At 31.6% G+C, this 25212-nt stretch overlaps 1 protein-coding gene across 4 annotated transcripts in view; it reads left to right on the top strand.

The window, feature by feature from the left end:
* LOC127731265 (tRNA N(3)-methylcytidine methyltransferase METTL2-like) overlaps positions 1-25212 on the top strand; it is a 107536-nt gene that overhangs the window by 17412 nt on the left and 64912 nt on the right. For all 4 annotated transcript variants that reach the window (XM_052240314.1, XM_052240312.1, XM_052240311.1 and 1 more), the window contains 2 exons: positions 2655-2746; positions 12891-13084. In XM_052240314.1, the coding sequence (XP_052096274.1) occupies positions 2655-2746; positions 12891-13084 (286 nt within the window). The remainder of the gene's footprint in view (positions 1-2654; positions 2747-12890; positions 13085-25212) is intronic.

Raw genomic sequence — 25212 nt, forward strand, 5'->3', positions numbered from 1 at the left:
ACAGACCTGTCTAACAATGACATACTACATTAAACATCTACAGACCTGTCTAACAATGACATACTACATTAAACAACTACAGACCTGTCTAACAATGACATACTACATTAAACATCTACAGACCTGGCTTACAATGACATACTACATTAAACAACTACAGACCTGTCTAACAATGACATACTACATTAACATCTACAGACCTGTCTAACAATGACAAACTACAATATACATCTACAGACCTGTCTAACAATGACATACTACATTAAACATCTACATACCTGTCTAACAATGACATACTACATTAACATCTACAGACCTGTCTTACAATGACAAACTACAATATACATCTACCAGTCAGGGGCATTACTTAAATAAGTAACAATTAAAATTACCTATACAAGTAATGTTGAAAACGAGGCTATTTTAAATATTACTTATATAAGTAACTTTTCTGAATATTATTTTTATAGGTGTCCAATTATACAGATTTTAGTAGCTTTAACAAATTTTCACAGTCATCTGGTTATTTTTCCCATGAAATATAAAATCTAATCCTTCTGAAACACTAATTAACTTTCTGACGCACTTATCTTTCATACTGACGCTTCTGGGTCAAAGATTGGTCTCATGGGACTATTAAATTATCATTTTCCTCCAAAATCTTGAAGGTAGACTGATATAAATAGATAGATACTTGTGAATTAATTAAGACTTGAAGTTATTTATAACTTGTAACCAAAATCAATTACATATGTTCCTTCAATAAGTGTTATTACTATTTTTTTCAAAAATGTATAAAATAACTTATTCAAGTAATATTTTTGTCATTATTTTTAAAGTAACCCTTTATCTCTATACTCCTCTCAAATCTAATAAATTCTTTATTTTATGATATAAAATGATGTAAAAATTCATGAAAACTACATTTAGTCTATGCTTCTATTGAAATTTAAAATAACTCTATTAAGTAATTTTATTATTTTTAAAAACAAAAATTACTTATATAAGTAACTTAAAAAAATAACTTGTTTAAGTAACGCCCCTGACTGTCTACAGACCTGTCTAACAATGACATTCTACATTTAACATCCACACAGACTTAACAATGACATACTACATTAACATCTACAGACCTATCTAACAATGACATACTACATTAAACAACTACAGACCTGTCTAACAATGAAATACTACATTTAACATCTACAGACCTGTCTTAACAATGACATACTACATTAACATCTACAGACCTATCTAACAATGACATACTACATTAAACAACTACAGACCTGTCTAACAATGAAATACTACAATAAACATCTACAGACATATCTAACAATGACATTCTACATTTAACATCTACACAGACATGTCTAACAATGACATACTACATTAAACATCTACAAACATATCTAACAATGACATACTACAATTAACATCTACAGACATATCTTACAATGACATACAACATTAAACAACTACAGACCTGTCTAACAATGACATACTACAATTAACATCTACAGACATATCTTACAATGACATACAACATTAAACAACTACAGACCTGTCTAACAATGACATACTACAATTAACATCTACAGACATATCTTACAATGACATACAACATTAAACAACTACAGACCTGTCTAACAATGACATACTACAATTAACATCTACAGACATATCTTACAATGACATACAACATTAAACAACTACAGACCTGTCTAACAATGAAATACTACAATAAACATCTACACCTGTCTAACAATGACATACTACATTAAACATCTACAGACCTGTCTAACAATGATATATTACATTAAACAACTACAGACCTGTCTAACAATGACATACTACAATTAACATCTACAGACCTGTCTAACAATGACATACTACATTAAATAACTGCAGGCCTGTCTAACAATGACATACTACAATTAACATCTACAGACATATCTAACAATGACAAACTACATTAAACAACTACAGACCTGTCTAACAATGACATACTACAATTAACATCTACAGACCTGTCTAACAATGAAATACTACAATAAACATCTACAGACAGATCTAACAATGACATACTACATTAAACATCTACAGACATATCTAACAATGACATACTACAATAAACATCTACAGACCTGTCTAACAAGGACATACTACCTTCAACATCTACAGACCTGTCTAACAATGACATACTACATTAAACATCTACAGACCTGTCTAACAATGACATTCTACATTTAACATCTACAGACATGTCTAACAATGACATTCTACATTTAACATCTACAGACCTGTCTAACAATGACATACTACATTAAAAAACTACAGACTTATCTAACAATGACATACTACATTAAACAACTACAGACCTGTCTAACAATGACATACTACATTAAACAACTACAGACCTATCTAACAATGACATACTACATTAAACAACTACAGACCTTTCTAACAATGACATACTACAATAAACATCTACAGATCTATCTTACAATGACATACTACAATATACAACTACAGCTAATAGCTAATAAAGCACTATAAAACTAGAAAATACATTTCATATGACACATATGCATCAGTAAAGATATTGATAATTGCTGTTGATTTTTCGGTAAAAGAATCTTTGTTTAATTCAGGGACAATGTGGAATGGAATGCTGAACAAGAAAGATCTGCTAAAGAAATAACAGAAAATCAGTGGAAGTCAAAACTGTCTCAAGAGAAAATAGGTATCATGAGAATATTTGAATACAGACTAATGTAGAAATGTTTGTTTTTCTAGGGTTAACATTTGGTGGTTTTGTGTTTAAACTTGATTTTATGGGAATATACATGATAAATGTTTGTGGTAATTTCAGACTTTATCAAGATGAAATATGTTAAATATAAAAAAATCTGTGGAAAACGGACCATATCAGTATAAAATTGGTATTATGACTGAAAAAACCTGTGGAAATCCAGACTTTATCAGTATAAAATTAGTAATATGTCTAAGAAAACCTGTGGAAATCCAGACTTTATCAGTATAAAATTAGTAATATGTCTAAGAAAACCTGTGGAAATCCAGACTTAATCAGTATAAGATTGGTAATATGTCTGAGAAAACCTGTGGAAATCCAGACTTTATCAGTATAGAATTGGTAATATGTCTAAGAAAACCTGTGGAAATCCAGACTTTATCAGTATAGAATTGGTAATATGTCTGAGAAAACCTTTGGAAATCCAGACTTTATCAGTATAAAATTGATAATATGTCTAAGAAAACCTATGAAAATCCAGACTTTATCAGTATACGATTGGTAATATGACTGATAAAACCGTGGAAATCCCAACTTAACCAGTATAGAATTGGTAATATATGTCTAAGAAAACCTCTGGAAATCCAGACTTTATCCATGTTATCAGTATAAAATTAGTAGTATGTCTAAGAAAACCTGTGGAAATCCAGACTTTATCAGTATAAAATTGGTTATATGTCCAAGAAAACCTGTGGAAATCCAGACTTAATCAGTATAAAATTGGTAATATGTCTAAGAAAACCTGTGGAAATCCAGACTTTATCAGTAAGAAATTGGTAATATGTCTAAGAAAACCTGTGGAAATCCAGACTTAATCAGTATAAAATTGGTAATATGTCTAAGAAAACCTGTGGAATTCCAGACTTTATCAGTATAAAATTGGTAATATATCTAAGAAAACCTGTGGAAATCCAGACTTAATCAGTATAAAATTGGTAATATGTCTAAGAAAACCTGTGGAAATCCAGACTTAATCAGTATAAAATTGGTTATATGTCTAAGAAAACCTGTGGAAATTCAGACTTTATCAGTAAGAAATTGGTAATATGACTGAGAAAACCTGTGGAAATCCAGACTTAATCAGTATAACATGTATAAAATTGGTTATATGTCCAAGAAAACCTGTGGAAATCCAGACTTTATCAAGATAAATAGGTTATATGAGAAAACCTGTGGAAATCCAGACTTTATCAGTATAAAATTGGTAGTAAGATTTAAAAAAAAAAAAACACCCTGATGTACAAAAAGTACTTAAAAACATTGACAGTTCATAATATCCATTATAGTGGAGTGACTTTAACCATGAAATTAAATTTTTAATGCACCCACCTAACACACGGCTAAATTATATATCATTTGAAAGCTAAACATCTGTACTATCTGTTTTGCCCAGTCAGTACAATTTTCGTCAAATCAAGATCTAAGGTCAAGGACGAATAAGTGCATATTTTCCAAGATGTCAGCTTGATTGCATATTCTGACTTCTATATAATAAACTCATGTATGCAGACAGTTCAAACTTTTAGCAGAGAGATTAACAGTCATTTATCAAATTCACTTTTAAATATTTATTATATCATATATGTTTTTGAAAGACAGCACATGTTTCCTGAAGTTTGAGTAAAAGTTAACAAAATAGTGAAAACCAAAATTTTTGTTTCTGATGCAACTGCTAATCACTTAAAACTAAGTAAAACCCTGTAATAAATATTAAAGAAGTTTTTGACACCATCAATTTCCTATAATTATACTTACTTCTAATCAAACAGCAAATCATAACAACTCATACAGTTGCCCAAAATACCGCCATCTGCGGATACACAGCTTTTAAGCACTACTTCCCTTTTAAAAATTATATATGGTCGATATAAGATTGAAGAAACAAATTCTGAAGAATGTGAAAAATTTAAAGTAAAAAAATATATGGGAGCATCATACTATTGCTTGAAATAAAGGGGGCGAAACTGCGACATTGCAGTGTGCATTGTAACTGCTAGACGGAAATAAACCTCTTTCAACTTTTCTTATTGTTTGATTTGTAATTTCATTATAAACGTTGATGTAGTGAAAAGACCTTTTATTTATATAATGTCAACCATAAAAAAGAAATTGAAAAAAGACAAAAATAAATAAAAAATAAATCAATGAAAATTGAAATTTCAAAGAATTCAAATACCAGTATACACATTGGAAAACTTGTCTTCTTGGCTGCTTAAACTGCATTGTTCATTGTTTAAATGCATAAATTCATTGAAAAAGAATAATTTGATTGAAAAAATTCCATTAACTTGCAATGAATCTAGTTAAAACTAGACTTCCTGAATAGCTTGAATGACTTGTTCCTTTATTCACACGAGGCTGACGTCACGCAAGAGCTTCTAAGGACGAATGAAAAGAAACTACCATTATCTTTAAACTTCACTTTCCACTATATTGATGATGTCCTCTCACTGAATAATGCAAAGTTTGTGACTATGTTGAATGCGTATATCCCATCGAAATTGAAAAAATAATAGACACAACAGATACAGTTAACTCTACCACATATCTTGACTTACATCTAGAAATGGATGATGAGGGTTGGTTGAGAATTTTACGACAAAAGAGTTGATTTCAGTTACCCAATTGTGAACTTTCCATTTCTATGTAGCAACATTCCAGCAACACCTGCATATGGAGTATATATCTCCCAGTTGATACGATATTCCAGAGCTTGCATTTACTTCCATGATTTCCTTGAAAGTGGGTTGCTGCTCACAAGGAAGCTACTAAACCAGAGTTCAAAATGCCTAGTTGAAATCATCCCTTCGAAAATTTTATGGACGCCATTACGAGTTGGATGACCCTGGAATATTTGATTCGCCAGATGACGACGGATAAGTACATGTAAGTTCCAATCGACGTAACCACAATACCATCCTCTCTGCCTGGAATATCATCTACTGAATTAGACTTATCATCGGGTTAGGAATTACACAAGACTGGTGCCACATGTGGAACAGGATCTTCTTACCCTTCTGTAGCCCCTGAGTTCATCCCCAGTTTTGGGGGGGTTTTTGTTGCTCAATCTTTAGTTTAATATGTTGTGTTTTGTTTACTCTTGCTTGTCTTTTAGTCGTTTTTTCGGTTTGACCCGGCTTTGTCAGTTTGTTCTCAAATTATGAGTTTGAATGTCTCTTTGATATCTTTCATTTCTCTTTTAGTAATAAAAGTTTTATAAATTGTTGTTAAATATATCATGATTACGAATTGGTTATATATATCACCGTCAGCAAATTAACTTATTTTGGCGGATATTTGTCTTATTGCGTTTAATCCTCTTTACTTTACTGTGAGGGGATTTTTTGACGATTTTTATTTCTGCAACTTAATGTCTTTAAACATGTTAAAGTAAAGTGATACCAAAGGGACAATCTCAAACCATGAATCAAAGAAACTTAGATAAAACCATGAACAAAATGAAATAAAAGTCCCAACAGTCCACAAAACACAGTGCAGCATGAAAACGACCACTACCTCAAACAGCGAATGATCTTATGAGGTCAGGAAAGGTATTCAACCTTTCATTTATTTAACAACACAACTACTAATAATGTTTTTACATACACAATTACCTGCATTTGTATTTTAAAAGCTTATGCTGAAAACACTCAAAACAGCTTTCATTCTAATAATTAAAGAGATTAAACTTCTAAACACATTTAACATGTCTAACACGTTTTTAAACAAAATATAAAGCAGCAGCATTATATCTATTTCGTTTATATCACGCAAAAGACAACCAAGTGTTTTCAAACGATGGTTACTTATTTCAATGTTGCCACCGATTTAGTCCCAAAGTCATATTTGCATTTCACATGACTTCAAAAGGTAAATAAGTTTGACTTAAAAAAAAAGCCATATTTTTACCTCAATTCGCTTGTATATTTCCTTTCGAATTTTAAATACCCATTCTTTTATTATAAACAATTATTCTCCTCCCTGATATTGACAATTAGCGATGTGCTATCTAAAAATAGAAAAACAAAATGATCGCTATTTGCAGATAGCAGATTTTTGGGCAATTGCAAACACTTCAATAGAAGGCTGTTCCATGAACAATAGTTAATAATTGCACCTTAAAATTATAAAAAAAATATTCCTAGACCTAAAAACCATACATTTATTTAATGTTTGAGCATACAAATATCGATCCTCCAAGATATATTTTGCTTTTAGAGTATTTTTTTTCATTTTTGTAGGATTTGTTAAGAATTTCAATTTTCTGGAAATATTGCACAACTTACCTCTAAATTTTTGTTTGATTTGGAATAAATGTATCATGTTATATAAGGTTCATATGATCTTTTGGAAAATTTTATTTTACAAGAACAAGAAAATGGCTTTTTGTTTAGTTATCACAAAAATTTGGAATGATTATTCTTGACCTTTGACCTTGATTTAACAGAAAATGCATCAAACGGTTTTTTTACGACCGGGCAAAACAGAAAGTACAGATAATTATTAAAGCTTTCGAATGATATATAATACAGCAGTGAGTTAGATGGGTGCATTAAAGTCCTTAACTAAGAGGCTTTTTGAAAAATGTCACTCGCCTATTAAGATAAAGAAATGATTGCATTCATTTCAACACAAACAAAAAATGAAGCATCTTTATATCCTTATATTATTTACATTTTATAGAAAATAACTTATCCAGAGCCATTTAACACATGTTTAAAATGACTGATTACAAATAGCAGTGCATTATTTTTGATAAATAGAAATATGGGCTTTTTAAAGAATGCAAAAAAAATGTAAGTGTCTTTTCTCTGATATTCATCATATTTTATGAAAAACATCCCATCCTAATCATGCTAATGTACAAAAAGTACTTAAAACCAATGGTGGTTTATGATTTCCATTAAAATATAGGAAATAGCTGCATTCTCATTCAACACAAAAAAGTTTATTTAAACATTTTTATCTTTATATTATTCTCATTTTATATAATATGATTTATCCAGAGTCATTTAAAATGATTGATTGCTAAAAACTGTGCAATATTTTCTGTAAAAAAAAAAATTAATGGCATTTTTAAACAATGCAAATAATATTTTAGTATCTTTTCATTGATATTTTACATATATTATGAAAAACACATATATACTGATGATCAAAAAGTACTATAAACCAATGACGGGATATGATTTCAATTTAGAATGAAGAAGTAATTACACTCTTGATCAACACAAGCAAAGCTTTAACAAGTATCCTTACTATGGTATTTTATTAATAACATTTTATGAAAACTTATTCATATAGTGACTTTGAAATACATGAATACTGAAAAGGCTACTGATTTCAAATGATGGCATTTTGTCATTTTTGTCGAGCCTGCGACTTTAGTCGCTGAAAGCTTGACATAGGGATAGTGATCCGGCAGCGGCGGCGTTAACTAACTTCTTAAAAGCTTTTATATTTTAGAAGCTGGAAGACATGGATGCTTCATACTTTGTATATAGATGCCTTATGTTACAAAGTATCTGTCTGTCAAATGTCCATTGTCCTTGACCTCATTTTCATGGTTCAGTGACTACTTGAAAAAAAAGTTAAAATTTTTCGTAATGTTAATTTCCCTCTTATAATGAGTAATAGGATAACTAAATTTGGAATGTGTGTACCTTGCAAGGTCCTCATGCCCGTCAGACAGTTTTCACTTGACCTCGACCTCATTTCATGGATCAGTGAACAAGGTTAAGTTTTGGTGGTCAAGTCCATATCAGATACTATAAGCAATAGGTCTAGTATATTTGGTGTATGGAAGGATTGTAAGGTGTACATGTCCAACTGGCAGATGTTATCTGACCTTGACCTCATTTTAATGGTTCAGTGGTTATAGTTAAGTTTTTGTGTTTGGTCTTTTTTTTTATACTGTATGCAATAGGTCTACTATATTTGGTGTATGGAATGATTGTAAGGTGTACATGTCCAAATGACAGGTGTCATCTGACATAAATTAGGCTGTTAGTTTTCTCGTTTGAATTGTTTTACATTGTCATTTCGGGGCCTTTTATAGCTGACTGTGCGGTATGGGCTTTGCTCATTGTTGAAGGCCGTTCTGTGACCTATAGTCAGTCAAGGGTGTAACTTGAATAAGTTATTAGATAAAAATAACATACATGTGTTATTACAGATACTTTCTCTTAATCTGTAGTAACATATGTTTGTTATCAGTTAAATGTACCATAATAATTTTTATTTTCAGTGAGCAATTGGGAATTCTTGAAACTTGCGCAGTAACTTAATACATATTTCTTGAAAACTAATTTTCTAATTCAATTAATACATTTTTGATCAACCATGGTAAATCAATGACACAAGACTTTTAAGTGATAACTTAGCTGTAATAACAAGGCTTAGTTATTACAGGCATTTAACTTATTACATGAGACACTTGGGAATGACTAGGTAGCTTGCGCAGAACCTCATTACATGCTCTTATCATTATTTATTACAATAAATTAAAATACATTGTTATATATTTAGGAGAAAAGGCTTTGAAGAGATGCAGAGAAGCTGTAATAACACCCTTTAGTTATTACAGGCATATTTTTTCTGTAATAACATGGGTGTGTTATGCATGATTGTCAAACTATGGGCTGTTATATCTTTCTAAAGTTTAATGTACATAAAGACAATTATAATATCAATAGAACTAGTACACAATTTAACAAAATAAAGGATGTATAATGTCCCTTTGAAGCATGTAACATACATATGTTATCACAGATTTTTGATTTTTTAGCCCTCAATAACAAATGTATGTTATTTTTCTCTAATAACTTATTTAAGTTAGACCCTTATAACATACCTGCCAACCCTCCCGTTTTGAGCGGGAGACTCCCGCTCAAATGGCGAAAAACGGGAAATCTCCCGCTTGCCGGTACCCTCCCGCGCGGGAGTATAGAATCTCCCCCTTTGGGATATTTTAACCTTGAATGACAAGTCAACAGTAATTACGTTTTTGTCTCACTGATTAAGGTTGTAATTACCTGTAAATCACAGACCATGTGAAATTAAATGGCTTCACTTGACAGCTTGGGTGTCAAACATAGTACTAATTATAATAGTTAACAACTTTTGAAGCAAAACACTTCAAAGAAATTTCGGGTTACTTCCCCTGTTTAATCTTGTTTTAAGTTACCCTTCTTAAAATAATGTGATAAAACAATATAAACTAAATACAAATTAAACAAAGAATCATAAAAGAAGGGCAATTAAAAGATTTTGTATGCCTTAAGACAAAAAAAATAATTATATTTTAAAAATCACTTAAAAGATCTATACTTCTATCAATGTTTATATTGAAATTAATTAGATATGTATTGAATCAATTTTAGTCAAATAAATAAGTGCACACACAAAATGCACCTGTGACAATATGATTGCTCTCTTATAACAGAGGTGTCTGGGGTGAAAGTTGTCTGGAAGTGATTCAAATGTCAAAGTTGATGAAATAGGAAAGAAACAAACAACACACCTTCTGTAGGATATAACCATATTTAAAGAAACAAAATATATCTATAAACTCCTATATGTGTTTCGTAGATAAATAAATAAATGCGTCATATATTTCACTTGAAAATGTCGTTCGCGCAAAATCTCCCCCTCAGCTGTCATAGCTGAGAGGGAGATCTCCCTCTTTGAAGGTTTCAGAGGTTGGCAGGTATGCTTATAATAATAATAATAATAAATTCTTTATTTAAAGAGGGTAAACTCAGTGAATTACAATAAACTAATCTTCCCTGAGGCCCTCACATACAAATTACAATACAATCAAAAACAGATATTTACATATAGTTAATTTACAGTCAATTAGTTCAATGTAATATTACTAACATGATAAGATATAAGGCTGTTCAAGATGTACATGTAGTCAAAAAATCAAATACAAATAAAAATAAAAGAATATACAAATACATTGTAGAAAACATAATCTTATCAGGACTGTGTTAAGTACTTCTTGATACTTTGTTTAAAAGTATAAGTGTTTTGAGCTTTACGCATTTTGTGTGGTAGTCCATTCCATAACACTGATCCAGAATAAACAAAAGATTTCTTAAATAGCTCAGCTTTTGGCTTAGGAACTATCAGATTACCTTGAGTGACGCCTCTCTAAGGGAGTAAGGATTATTATCTGATTTCAGTTTAAACTTTTGAACTAGGTACATTGGTGCTTCCATACGCATAAATTTATATAGAAGTAAATATTTGTGGTATTTTATTCTATTGTCAACTGTCATCCACCCAAGTTCTTTAAATAAGGGGGCTGAGGGGGATAAAGGAACTGCATCTAGAATTAATCTTGCTGCCCTTTTTTGGAGTTTTAAAATTCTTGCTATCCCTTCATATTTACATTTACCCCAAATAATACAGCAGTAGTCAATCAGGGGCAGAATATACCCATTGTAATATGTTTTCCTTGCATTTATATCTAAAAATTTCTTTATTTTAGAAAGAAGGTATATTCTGGATGATATATTAGCACAAACTTGGTCAATTTGATTTCTCCAGTTAAGTGTGCTGTCAATTTTAACACCTAATAATTTTTCATAATACTTTTGAATCTATTATAAAGTTTGGTTGATAAGTCTGAATTGATAGTTTCTGCCTTGACTGATAGTTGTTAATTTCTGTGTCATTTGGTCTCTTGTGGAGAGTTGTCTCATTGGCAATCCTACCACATCTTCTTTTTTATATTGACCTCATTTTCATGGTTCAGTAGTCAAAGTTAAGTTTTTGAGTTTTGGTCTTTTTTTCTAATACTATATGCGATATGTCAACTATATTTGGTGTATGGAAATATTTTATAATGTACATGTCAGTCTCGCAGGTTTTATTTGACCTTGACCTCACAGTTTTCACAGTTCATTGCTCAGTGTTGAGTTTTTGTGTTTTGGTCTGTTTTTCTTAAACTATAAGCAATAGGTCAACTATATTTGTTGTATGGAAGGATTGTAAGGTGTACATGTCTGCCTGGCATGGTTCATCTGACCTCATTTTCATGGGTCATTGGTCAATGTTTAGTTTTATTGGTTAAGTCTGTTTCTTAGAAACTATAAGCAATAGGTCAACTATATTTAGTGTATTGAATGATTGTAAGGTGTACATGTATTTCTCGTTTGGTTTTTTATGACCTTGACCTCATTTTCTTGGATCAAGTTAAGTTTATGTGATAGTTGTAGTAAAGCTTTATATTTAGGACTATCAACATAATATCAATGGTTAGTAAAGAAGGTGAGACATTTCAGCATGTGCACTCTTGTTAAATTATGCAGAAAGCATGTCATTCTGCAATTATGTGATTTATTTAGCAGAAAAATAAAAAAAAAAAAATAATGAAATAATTACAAAATGCATGAAAAGTAATTTATATATTTTCATGCCCCTTCTGCAGCGCAGAGGGCATTAAGTGTTACCCTTGTCCGTCCATACGTCTGTATGTACGTACGTTCCAAAATTAGTTTCCGTTCTCTAACTTTAGGTTGACTCAACCAAATGTTATGAAACTTATACACAATGCTTATTACCTCGAATTTGGGTGTTCTCACTATTACCGTTCTAGAGTTATGCCCCTTTACAAATGGAAAAATTGCAGAATTTTTCGTTTCCATTATCTAACTTTAGTTTGCTTCAACCAAATGTTATGAAACTTAAACTTAATGTTCATTACTATAAAACACAGATCAAGTTTGAATTTGGGTGGGGTCACTTTAACAGTTCTCTAGCATTCTAGTTATGTACCTTTATAACCTTATATGCAAGTGGGGGCATCATCTCCATTTATTTATTTTCATATGTCATTGCAACCAAGTTGAGTACAAATTACCCGGTAAAGGTCTCTTCACTATTCTCTTCGTAGTAGTGATGAATAATCATGCCAAGTTTCATTATCGAACTCCATGAGAGTTTAAAGTTAGAGAGGAGAAACAGTTTGTAAAAGACAGACAAATTGATTTTATGGCCTTCCGCTGATTTAAACTAAATATTGCATTTTATAAATGGATTATAAATTATGATAAATTTTTTGTAGATGAATATGAAAAACAGGCAGGTACACACTGGGATACATTTTATGGAATTCATCAAAACAGATTCTTTAAAGATAGAAATTGGTTGTTTACTGAGTTCCCAGAGTTGTTGCCTCCTCCTGATGAGGGTTGTGGAAATAACATTAAACCTCAAGAGACATGTGTTGTAAATGATTCCAGCTTTAACTTATTAGAGGTATAGTTTTTGTTAAATCAGAATGTTCAAGTTTGAAAATGAAATAGTGCTAGAAAACTGAACAATTTTTGCTGATCTAGTATACATTTTTGTTTAGGGGCCAGCTGAAGCCCGCCTCCAGGTGCAAGATTTTCTCGCTGTGTTGAAGACCCATTGGTGGCCTTGAGCTGTTTTCTGCTCTTTGTTCAGGTTGTTGTTTCTTTGACACATTCCCTGTTTCCATTCTCAATTTTAACTATTTATTTTAACATTTAAAATGCAACAATTCCCTATTAAATTGAACCACTTTACAAGTGAGACAAGACCAACAGCTTTCACGAATTTTGCTCAAAAAAGATAACTTATAGCAAAGAAGTTTTAGCTAGATAAGTCATCGCTTGTGATAAGGTACATATCCTTGAATAATAAATGAGCTGTAGTCTCACAGATGACAAACAAAAAAGGGGTTTTGCTCTTAATTATATTCATTAGAATCCTTAAAATTACATGAAACATATTTTTTTATTGATATCTATAAATTGTGCCGCTTTTTAGTTCTTACCTCAGAACATGAAGTTCGTAGATACTACCTCTTCAATATATCCAGTTTATATTAAGAATCGAAAGATGTGTTGCATGTTGTAATTCTATGGCATCATTAGCGGGGTTAGATGATGTCTTAAACCGTGTTATAAACCGTACTGTGACCTATAGCTATAATGGTTTACTTTTATAAATTTTGACTTGGATGGAGAGTTGTCTCATTGGCACTCATACCACATCTTCTTATATCTATATAGTATGGTGATTTCAAGGGAAGGGTGGGTTGGGAATCCACTGAAACTTCACAGGAAGGTTGTACATAGGTTGAAGTTGTGTATCTTTATATGGAAGTGTTTGAGGATAGATCCCTGAAACTTCACAGCACTACTGCATAGTCACCCATTAATTGGCCATTAATAGCTACCATTAAATTACCATTAAAATTTCATTAAAAAAAATATTTAAAATCCCTCAAAGGTACATAATTAAGACCCATTAAATCAGTGTTCTTTATGTTAAAAACCATTGAATTACAGTTAATGGCCTTAAATTTTGACAGTATTAAACCCATTAAATATATATTTAATAGTCTATTAATCAGGACAAAATGAAAGCCATCAAAATTCTGTTTAATGGGCATTATTTTGACAAAATAAACCCCATTAAAATATATTTCATGGCCATTACATTGTAGGTTTCAACCCATGAAATTTACAACCAAAATTTAATGCCCATTAAAACAGTTCTATTTAACGCCCATTGAGAAACAATAAATTAATGGTCATTTAAAAAAAATAATGGGAAATTAAAACTTAATAGCCATTATAGGTACAATATTAAGACCCGTTAAATCAAAATTACCGAAATTAATGGGTATTGGCCATGTTTAATGGCTTATTTAAATTGCTGTCAAATTCCCATTAAAATAAAACCGCCTTGTATTCAATGATATGGTCCCTACAGTTTAAGAATTAGGGGCCAAAAAGGGGCCCTAATAAGCATTTTTCTAGTTTCTAGACAATAACTTGTGGAACAGTGTATGGAATTGTCTGAAATTATACCATACCACAAAGGGATGGTAAGAATTGGCTTTGGGGGTTATGGCTCAAATCATTTAGGAATTAGTGGCAAAAGAAGGTGGAAAACAAGGGTTTCCAGGTTAATGGACAATTACTTAAGTACAAAACATAATTTAAAAGCAGTGTAAGGGAGGTAATTCAAACACAACATTGACAATGTGTTTGAATTACCTCCCTTACATTGCTTTTAAATTATGTATAAAGAAATGTATTGTCTTGAGGTGATTAGCTTTAAATTAATTTTTTGAAATTACTATTTTAAAAATAAAAGGTAATTTAATTTTAGCCATAATTATGTATGTCATTTTTTATTTTAAGACTTTTATGATGTATTTAAATGGGTTATTATGGTTGCAAACTCCATTGGAAATTTGACAATAACTTAAGTATAAGTAAATATAAATCTATGAAATTTAAACACAAGGTTTGAAACCACAAAAGGAAGCTTTACAATGATTTTGGGGGTTATGGTCCCTACTGTTTAGGAATTAGGGGTCAAAAAGGGGTCCAAATAAGCATTTTTCTAGTTTCCAGACAATAACTTGTGGAACAGTGTAAGGAATTGTCTGAAATTGTACCACAAGTTTCCACACCACAAGAGGATGGTTAGGATTGGCTTTTGGGGGTTATGGCTCAGTCTGTTTAGGAATTAGGGGCAAAAAAGGGGGAAAACAAGGGTTTCCTGGTTAATAAAAATTACTTAAGCTTTGTTTCTTTAATTTATGTTGGTACTTTTTGCTTTTTGTTTGCTAGTTCTAGTATGAAGTATTTTTTAGCTGTTTCTAGAAACATCAAATACTGTGATTTAAATACATATAATATTATAATAGTGTATATCAAAGGGTTCAGTGGTAATACATTTTTATACTCAGAATTGGTTATTCTTTGTTTGGGTTTATTTTTTGCATTAGAGTTAATTACCTCCCTTACAAACTGTTTGATTTCAACTAAATTTAAATTTTTGGGTTTTTTGTATATGCTGAATCTAACCATGTTGTTAAATTTTTGATATCAGACCATCCTTGGTAAATTAAATGTCCTATTTCAAATTTTTAAGATCTTTGACCGCATTTATTTTGTGTCAGAAACCTGTATTATGTCAACAAATTTGATCACAATTCAAATTCAGACAGTATCAAGCTTGAATATTGTGTCCAAACTTGCCCCAACTGTTCAGGGTTCGACCTCTGCTGTAGTATCAGGCTGTGCTGAGCGAAGCATTTTATTGTATACTGATTCCAAAAATATCTGGTTTCTATACACTGTTGTTTGAACTAAATGAGATAATATGTTACTTCCAGTTTGAAAAATGTAATTTTCGCTATTTTTTTATAGTTTACTTGACACTGATTCCAAAAATACATGGTTCTATATTCTTTTACATTAAATTTTAAAAAAAAATAGCTACTTCCGGTTTACACAAGGTCACATCCGGTTGGCTTTTTCAAGGTCATATGGCTTGCAACCTAATGCAAAAAGTCCCATGGCTTTATCATGTATACATAGGAAATAAAAGCAAAGGTCAAAATCTAGAACGTCAAATTTATATAGGACCTTGACCTTAATTTAATGATCATAAACCAAGGACCTCAAATCAAAAGACACCAGGTCTTTATTATGTATGGTTAAAGTGATATATCATAATACGCATAATTCTTAATATAATAGCGGAGAAAACTCCCATTTGATGTCAACATACCCTTTCAACCAAAATGTATGTGTTACAACATGTTGCAACTAACAATTGAGTTTTAATATGTTGTCACGGTTTTTGAAAAGAGTGAAAATAAGCCAAAATCAAAATTTTGAATATGACCTTGACCTTTGACCTTGACCTAATTTTCTTTTTTTGGACCAAGTACCTCAAAAGACCCTAGGTCTCACTATCACTTATGGTTTACCAATTACAAATGCATATCACTTATATCAAATGCATAAGGGGAAATAACTCTCATAGGGGTCTCTATACCGCTTCAGTCAAAATTAAACAAAACATCCTGAGGATATAACGAGCCATTTGAAAAAATAAATTTGTCATAATCTTTTACGGTTGCAAAGGAGATGCACACACAAGAAAAACAGTGTTCCGGGAGATATCTCTTACAAAGAAAATTGTTCAGCTTAGCAGGGTCAAATTTTAAAGTGCATAAACTGTTTGATAACTTGTACCAAATATCTAAACGACATGTTGCGAAACAAAATTAACACACAAGAAACAAATTTGGCGGAAGAAAAAAAAAAAAAAAAAAATATAAATCAATTGCTTTAAAAAGCAATTGTAAACGGTCTTTCCCCCTTCTGAAACATGATTGATTGATATATGTGTATGTTTATTTGTTTGTTTCTTTTTTTCTTTCTTTAAAGGGTCCATATTAGTGTGTTGGTTAAGTTTCTATATTTAGTTTGGAAATTTTTTATTCTATTTCAGGGTCCGCGCACGTCTTTGTCTCTCGCCAGGTTGTGGCGTCACGTGACGAGGCTTTATATTAGCTAAAACTTAGTATTTTTATTTCTTTTTAAGGTGGGACGTTAAACAGACAACATGTATAGCGACGGAATTTACACAACGTATTTCTTTTGTCATTGTAGGTAATTGACATTTTGATCACAGTTTACGAGCAGTGCATGCTTTTGATTTAATTGATCCTGTGTAATTTTAAAACACGTTTGTTGATTATTTTCATATAATGTACATTTTTCAGTAGCAGTTTGTAACACAGATTTGTATTTCAATCAAGGAGCGGACATTTTATTGTAGGATTTCACTGAGATTTACAGAACTAGCAAGCGATTTTTACGGCATTGCAATTTCTTTTCTCTAGGAAAATTCTTGAAAGATATCTGCACCACGTTGTTTTATGAAGATGTAATACATGTATACCCTGCTGACTGCAAATTTTGGGGTCAATTGGACATGTAGTTTCAGAGAACATCTGATAACAAGCATGTGGATTTTTTTTTTTTCAGAACAGATGTAAGAACAATATTATATGGAAAAAAATGGAGTTGTCGTTCTTCTCCGTTGACAGAGTAGATAGCACATAGCTTCATACAAGAGTTGTAAGTGGAGGGTAAAAAAAAAAAGGGGGGGGGGGGGGCAAAAGGGGGTCCCAGGGAGACATTTTGTTATATAAACGGTACATGTAAGAATGGTTAAAAATGCCGATTTACAATATAAATCAATTGCTTTAAAAAGCAATTGTAAACAGTTTTCCCCCTTTTGAAACATGATTGATTGATATATGTGTATTTTTGTTTGTTTGTTTGTTTGTTTGTTTGTTTGTTTGTTTGTTTCTTTCTCTTTCTTTCTTTCTTTCTTTTTTTCTTTCTTTAAAGGGTCCATATTAGTGTGTTGATTAAGTTTCTATATTTAGTTTGAAAAGTTTTTATTCTATTTCAGGGTCCGCGAGCGTCTTTGTCTCGCCCCAGGTTGTGGCGTCACGTGACGAGGCTTTATATTAGCTAAAACTTAGTATTTTTATTTCTTTTTAAGGTGGGACGTTAAACAGACAACATGTATAGCGACGGAATTTACACAACGTATTTCTTTTGTCATTGTAGGTAATTGACATTTTGATCACAGTTTACGAGCAGTGCATGCTTTTGATTTAATTGATCCTGTGTAATTTTAAAACACGTTTGTTGATTATTTTCATATAATGTACATTTTTCAGTAGCAGTTTGGAACACAGATTTGTATTTCAATCTAGGAGCGGACATTTTATTGTAGGATTTCACTGAGATTTACGAACTAGCAAGCGATTTTTACGGCATTGCAATTTTACATGTATACCCTGCTGACTGCAAATTTTGGGGTCAATTGGACATGTAGTTTCAGAGAACATCTGATCACAAGCATGTGGATTTTTTTTTTCAGAACAGATGTAAGAACAATATTAAAAAACCAATTGTTCAGAGAACAATTGAAGGTCTTTCCACGTCTTACGCCTAACGTCTAATGTATTTTGATACGGAAATAATATAAAAATCGGTTTAAAATGTCATTTCCAGTATCAAATGATAGCTCATTGTTTGCTGATTCCAAAAATATATGATTTCTATACTATTTTGTTTGAAATAAGGGAGGTAATTTGTTACTTCCGGTCTGAAAAATGTCACTTCAGGTACTATTTGATTATTTATTTGACACTGCTTTCAAAAATATAATGCTATGAATATTATTACATGCAATCAGTACAAAAAAAAGCCACTTCCGGTTTACACAAGATCACTTCCGGTTTGCTTTTTCAAGGTAACATGAATTGTTACCTAATGCACAAAGTCCTTTGACTTTATTATGTATAAATATGAATTCAAAGCAAAGGTCAAAATCTAGACTGTCAAACTTATCTATGACATTGACCTCAATTTCAAGGTAATAAACCAAGGACCTCAAATCAAAAGACCCTAGGTCTTTAATATGCATACTTAATGAGTTATATCACTTTAAGCATAATTCTTAATATAAGAGGGGCGAAAACTCCCATTTAATGTCTACGCACCCTTTGAGCCAAAATTAAGAAGTTACCACATGTTGCAAATGACAAATTAATAGAAATATATTGTCAATATCTTGTACAGTTTATGAAAAGAAGTGAGAATAAGCCAAAATCAAAATTTAGAATTTGACCTTGACCTTTGACCTTGACCCATTTTTCTTTTTTTTGGACCAAGGACCTCAAATCCAAAGACCCTAGGTCTCTAACACTTTTTTTTTTCATTTACCAATACAAATAACTTATATCAAATGCATAAGGGGAAATAACTCTCATATGGGGTCTCCGGATAGCTTCTGTTCAAATGATACCTTAATCCTGAAGATATAACGAGCAATTTGGTAAAATAAATTTGTCGTAATCTTTTACGATTGTGAAGAAGTAGCAAACACAAGAAAAACAGTGTTCGGGGAGATAACTCTTACAAAGAAAAGTATTCTGTTAAGCAGGGTCAGTTTTGAAAGCCCATAAACTGTTTGATATTATATACCAAATATCAAATCGACATCTTGCGAAACAACCAAACAGCGAAAGGAAAAAAATTAGGTGGAAGAACAAAAAAATAATCAGAACAAAATCAATAGGTCTTTCCACGGAAAAGTGGGAAGACCTAATAATGAAAAACCAACTGTTCAAAGAACAATTGAAGGTCTTTCCACATCAATTTTTTTAAATAATTGATAAGAAGCTACTTCTTGTTTACTCAAAGTTACTATTGGTGTCCAATTATAGGTTTCTTCATACTGATTCAACAAACATATGGTTTCTATAGACTTTTGCCTGGAACAAGGGAGATAATTGACAACTTCCGGTTTAGAAAATGTCACTTCCGATCTCATATGATAGCTTTATTTACACTGATTCCAAAAATATATGTTTTATATATACTTTTGCCTGTAAAAAGGGAGATAATTGGCTACTTCCGGTTTATAAAATGTCACTTCTGGTCTCAAATGATAGGTTAATGTATGACCATTCAAAAGATATATGGTTTCTATGTACTTTTACATGAAATAAGTGCAAAAATTACTACTTCCTGTTCACTCAAGGTCACTTCCGGTTGACATTTTTCAAGGTCATATGTCACCCAACATTTTGCAAAAGATCTCATGGCTTTATAATGTACCAATCTGAAGAAATAATCAATTTACCGTAAAATAAAACATTTCAGGGGCAATAACTCCTATAAGATGTCACTGGATTGATTCAGACCATTTGTATCATATCGTCATCATAATATAACAAACATTTTGCACTAGTTCTTTTATATATAACGATAAAAATATCGGAAAAATGCAAAAACAAGCAAAAGACAAAATTCAGAACATGACCTTGACCTCATTTTCTAAATTAGGTCCCAAGGACCTCAAATAAAAAGACTATAGGTTTATATGGCTTATGGTTTATGAGTTTCAAAAACATAACGACAAATTTAATTGATAAAGGTAGATAACTCTTATAAAATTTCACCGGATCGCTTCGATTCAAATCAGACAAAAATTTCTGAGGATGTAACGAACAAATATGAAAAAGAATTTTGTTGTTATCTTTTTTGGTTACGGAGGAGATACACTCAAAAGTGTTTGGGGAGATAACTCTTACAATAAAAAAATTCTTCGCCTTAAAGAGATATGTTTAAAAAGTTCAAGAACTGTTCAATATCATATTCAAAATATCTAAGCGACATCTTGTGAAATAACTTTATACCGCAAGAAAAGGGTTTGGCGGAAGAAGAAAAAAAAAAATAATAATCAGAACAAAAACAGTAGGTCTTTCCACAGAAAAGTGGAAAGACCTAATAATAATCAGAACAAATTCAATAGTAATTATCAGAACAAAATCAAAAGGTCTTTCCACAGAGAAGTGGAAAGACCTTTCCATCCTAAATAGACATATCTAGACAAAAAATAATTAAATTTTGGTTTAAAATGTCAACTTTTGTGTCAGATGATAGCTTTATTTGTGCTTATTCCGAAAATATAGGGTTTCCATATAATTTTGCTAAATATAATGGAGATAAGTAGGTTTACAAAATGCTATTTCCGGTTACAGTAGAACCTTATTTCACACTGATTCAAAAAATATAAAGTTCTAGTAAATTGTACATGAAAATCATGCAAAAATGGATACTCCCGGTTAAAAAAGGTCACAAGGTCATATATCTGTAAACAAATGTAAAAGACCCTTTGACTTTATCTTGATAAGGATAAGAAGTAAGAGCAAAGGTCAAAATCTAGAATGTAAAATCAAACTTTGACCTTGATCTCAATTTCAAGGTAATTAAACAAGGGCCTCAAATCAAAGGACCCTATGTCTGTACTATATATGGTTAATGAGTTATATCACCATACAGCTAATTTTAGATAGAAATGGGGAGAAAACTCGCATTAAATATCTATGTACCCTTTCAACCAAAATTTGTTTGTGACATCATGTCGCAACTAACAATTTAATAAAGATATTTTGTCTATATCTTATACAGTTTCTGAAAAGAAGCAATAAGAAGCCAAAATCAAAATTTAGAACCTGACCTCGACCTTTGACCTGACCTCATTTTCTATTTGATGGACCAAGGACCTCAATTCAAAAGACCCTAGGTCTCTATAACTTATGGTTTATTGTTCTCCTCTTATATTTGATGCGTTTCCCTCAGTTTTAGTTTGTAACCTGGATTTGTTTTTATCTCTATCGATTTATGAGTTTTCGAACAGCGGTATACTACTGTTGCCTTTATTTACCAGTTACAATTATATCACTTATTTTAAATACAATAAAATCAATAACTCCTATAAGATATCATCAGATTCCTTTGGACCAAATATACCATTTCTTCATCTCAACACCCCCAAACGTTTTGCATCAGTTCTTTAAACGTTATGCATCATTTCTCTTGTATCTAGCTTTCATAGTTTGAGAGGAGTTGTACACACTATCAAAAGGCATAATTTAGAATATGACCTGGACCTTTGACCTTAACCTGATTTTCCAAGTTATAACTCAAGGCTCTCAAATCAAAAGATCTTAGGTCTTTACGTCTTACAGTTTATGAGTTACACTGACATACCGATAAAATAAATAGTGACGGGTAGATAACTCCTGTAAAATTTCACCAGATCGCTTTGCTCCAAAATGACCAAGTCTTAATGAAGATATAAAGAACAATTTAGAAAAGAAATTTTGTCGATATCTTTTTTGGTTATGGAGTAGCACACACAAGATAAACAGTGTATGGGGAGATAATTCTTACACAGAAATTTGTTCGGTTAAACAGGGTCAAAGTTAAAAGTGCAGTAACTGTATGATACAACATAAGAAATATCTTAGCGACATATTGCGAAACAAAAATTTGAGGCAAGATCGAATTTTGGCTGAAGAAAAAAAAAAAAATATAAATCAATTGTTTTGTAAACAATTGTTAACGGCGGTCTTTCCCCTCCAAAACATGATTGATTGATTGATGATTGATTGATTGATTGGTTGGTGGGTGGATGGGTGATTTGGGTGGTTGATTGGCCAAAAAAACGCATTGGACCTAGACTGTAGGAACATGCGAAAAACTAAAGGAGATCCCTCATCTCTATTAAACACGTGGACCAGACACCTGCATGAGTGATTGATTGGTTGGTTGGTTGATTGGTTTGTTGGTTAGTTGGTCGGTCAGTTGATCGATTGATTGATTGATTGATTGATTGCATGGCACTTTCTCTGTGCGAGGCAGCAAACTTAACGTCTATATTCTGACCTAACCTGACTGCCTATTTATACATCCCGCACAGTCAAATGGACGCCTGAGATGTCCTCATTAAAATTGACCCTAGCATCCTTCGTTTATAAATTTTATCTATTTTCTATGTTACCTTGGAAGTTTCACCTTCTGTATTTGGATATGGAATTTTTTATTCTAAATTTAGGTTCGCGCACGCGATGGTGTTGTAAAGTCATGTGACCCTCGAATGTATATGTCTGGAGTTAGAATATTAATATCTTTTCAAGGGAGACCGTTGAACAGAGCACATGTGTATTGATAAGGGTAACACGATAACTATTGATTTTATTTTTTACTGATCATTGATGTGGGATCAAGCATGCATTTTACGTACACATGTTTACTGAAGTACAGATTTGTATTTTAATGCATGTTTAGAAATTTGATTGTAGGATTTCAGTAATTTACGAACTTGGGAGCAATTTCTACGTCATTGATTTGAATTTCTCAATTAAGTGCAACGCATGTGTATTTATAGTGCCAAAGGGAATATATTTTCTTGATTCATTTTACAGGTAAACTGATATCAAATTGCTGATCATGAGTCTTCATTCATTGTTGTTATAGTATTTTAACAAAACGTTTATTGATTAATTTCAGAAAAAACATGAATTGGAGCAGATCTTTGCAGTAATGGATTTCTATTTCAGAAGTTTGTACATAAAAAGGATTGCAAATTTTACAGTAAAATGTACGGGACTGAAGGCGATTTCATTTTAAAGAAATGGGATTCCTTATAAAAAAAATCAAAAAGGGGCGGGGGTTTGGGAGGGGGGCTGGGTGTGGTTGGTGGTGGACCTTGGTTGATTAATTAAGATAAGATGCATGTATACATCATGATAGCTATAATTGGTTAATTTATTCAATTTACCATTTCAGTGGCATGGAACCCCCAAAAAATGACGCGTACTATTTCGACAAAAACTCTACAGTTATATCATGTCGCGACTAACATTTTGATCAAATTTTTTTTGTGGATATCTTTAACTCTTTCTGAGTAGAAGCAGCATGAAGTAAATGTCAAAATTTAGACATGCCCTTGACCTCATTTTATAAGTTGGGACCTAAGGACCTCAAATGGTTTATGAGTTACAAAAATATATCGACAAATTTTTTTGGTTAACTTCTATAAGATTTCTCTGGATCGCTTTGATCCAAATTAGCCAAAAATTCCTGAGGATGTAACGAACAATTCAGAAATTTTTTTTCGTTATCTTTTTATGCCCTTGCCGTAGCGGTGGGGGCATTAATTTTTACCCTTGTCCGTCTGTACGTATGTACGTACGTACGTCTCAAAATTGGTTCCCATTGTCTAATTTGAGTTTGCCTCAACCAAATGTTATGAAAATTATACAAAATGCTTATTACCACAAAACACAGATCAAGTTTGAATTTTGATGGCGTCACTTTAACCGTTCTAGAGTTATGTCCCTTTATAAATGGAAAAATTGCAAAATATTTAGTTTCCATTCTATAACTAAAGTTTGCCTCATCCAAATGTTATGAAACTTATACACAATGCTTATTACCACAAAACACAAATCAAGTTTGAATTTTGGTGGCGTCACTTAAACCGTTCTAGACTTATGCCCCTTTAAAAATGGAAAAATTGCAAAATTTTTAGTTTCTGTTCTCTAACTTAAGTTTACCTCAACCAAATGTTATGAAACTTATACACAATGCTTATTACCACAAAACACAGATCAAGTTTGAATTTTGGTGGCGTCACTTTAACCGTTCTAGAGTTATGCCCCTTTATAAATGAAAAATTGCAAAATTGCATTTTTTTAAATTGGAGTTATCTTCCTTTGTCTATGATTATAGTTGAATCAACTACAATCAATGCTTTATACAATGCAATGTTTAATTTTGACTTCCACTGATAAAACACAGATCAAGTTGAATTTGGGTAGTGTCACTTTAACCATTATTGAGTTATGCCCCTTTATAAATCAAAAGATTGCAAAATTTTTAGTTTCGTATCTGTAACTTAAGTTTGCCCCACCCAAACATTATGAAACCTATACACAATATTCATTACCACAGAACTAAGATCAAGTACAAATTTTTTGTTTCCGTTTTCTAACTTTAGTTTGCCTCAAACAAATGTTATGAAACTTATTACTACATAATACAGATGAAGTACAAAATTTGGTGGCGACACTTATACCATTCTTGAGTAATGTCCCTTTATAAACATAAAAATTGCTGAATTTTTCGTTTCCGTTCTCTAACTTTAGTTTGTCTCAACCAAATGTTATAAAA

Source organism: Mytilus californianus, unplaced genomic scaffold (genome assembly GCF_021869535.1).
Source record: "Mytilus californianus isolate M0D057914Y unplaced genomic scaffold, xbMytCali1.0.p SCAF_2, whole genome shotgun sequence".
Lineage (NCBI taxonomy): Eukaryota > Metazoa > Mollusca > Bivalvia > Mytilida > Mytilidae > Mytilus > Mytilus californianus.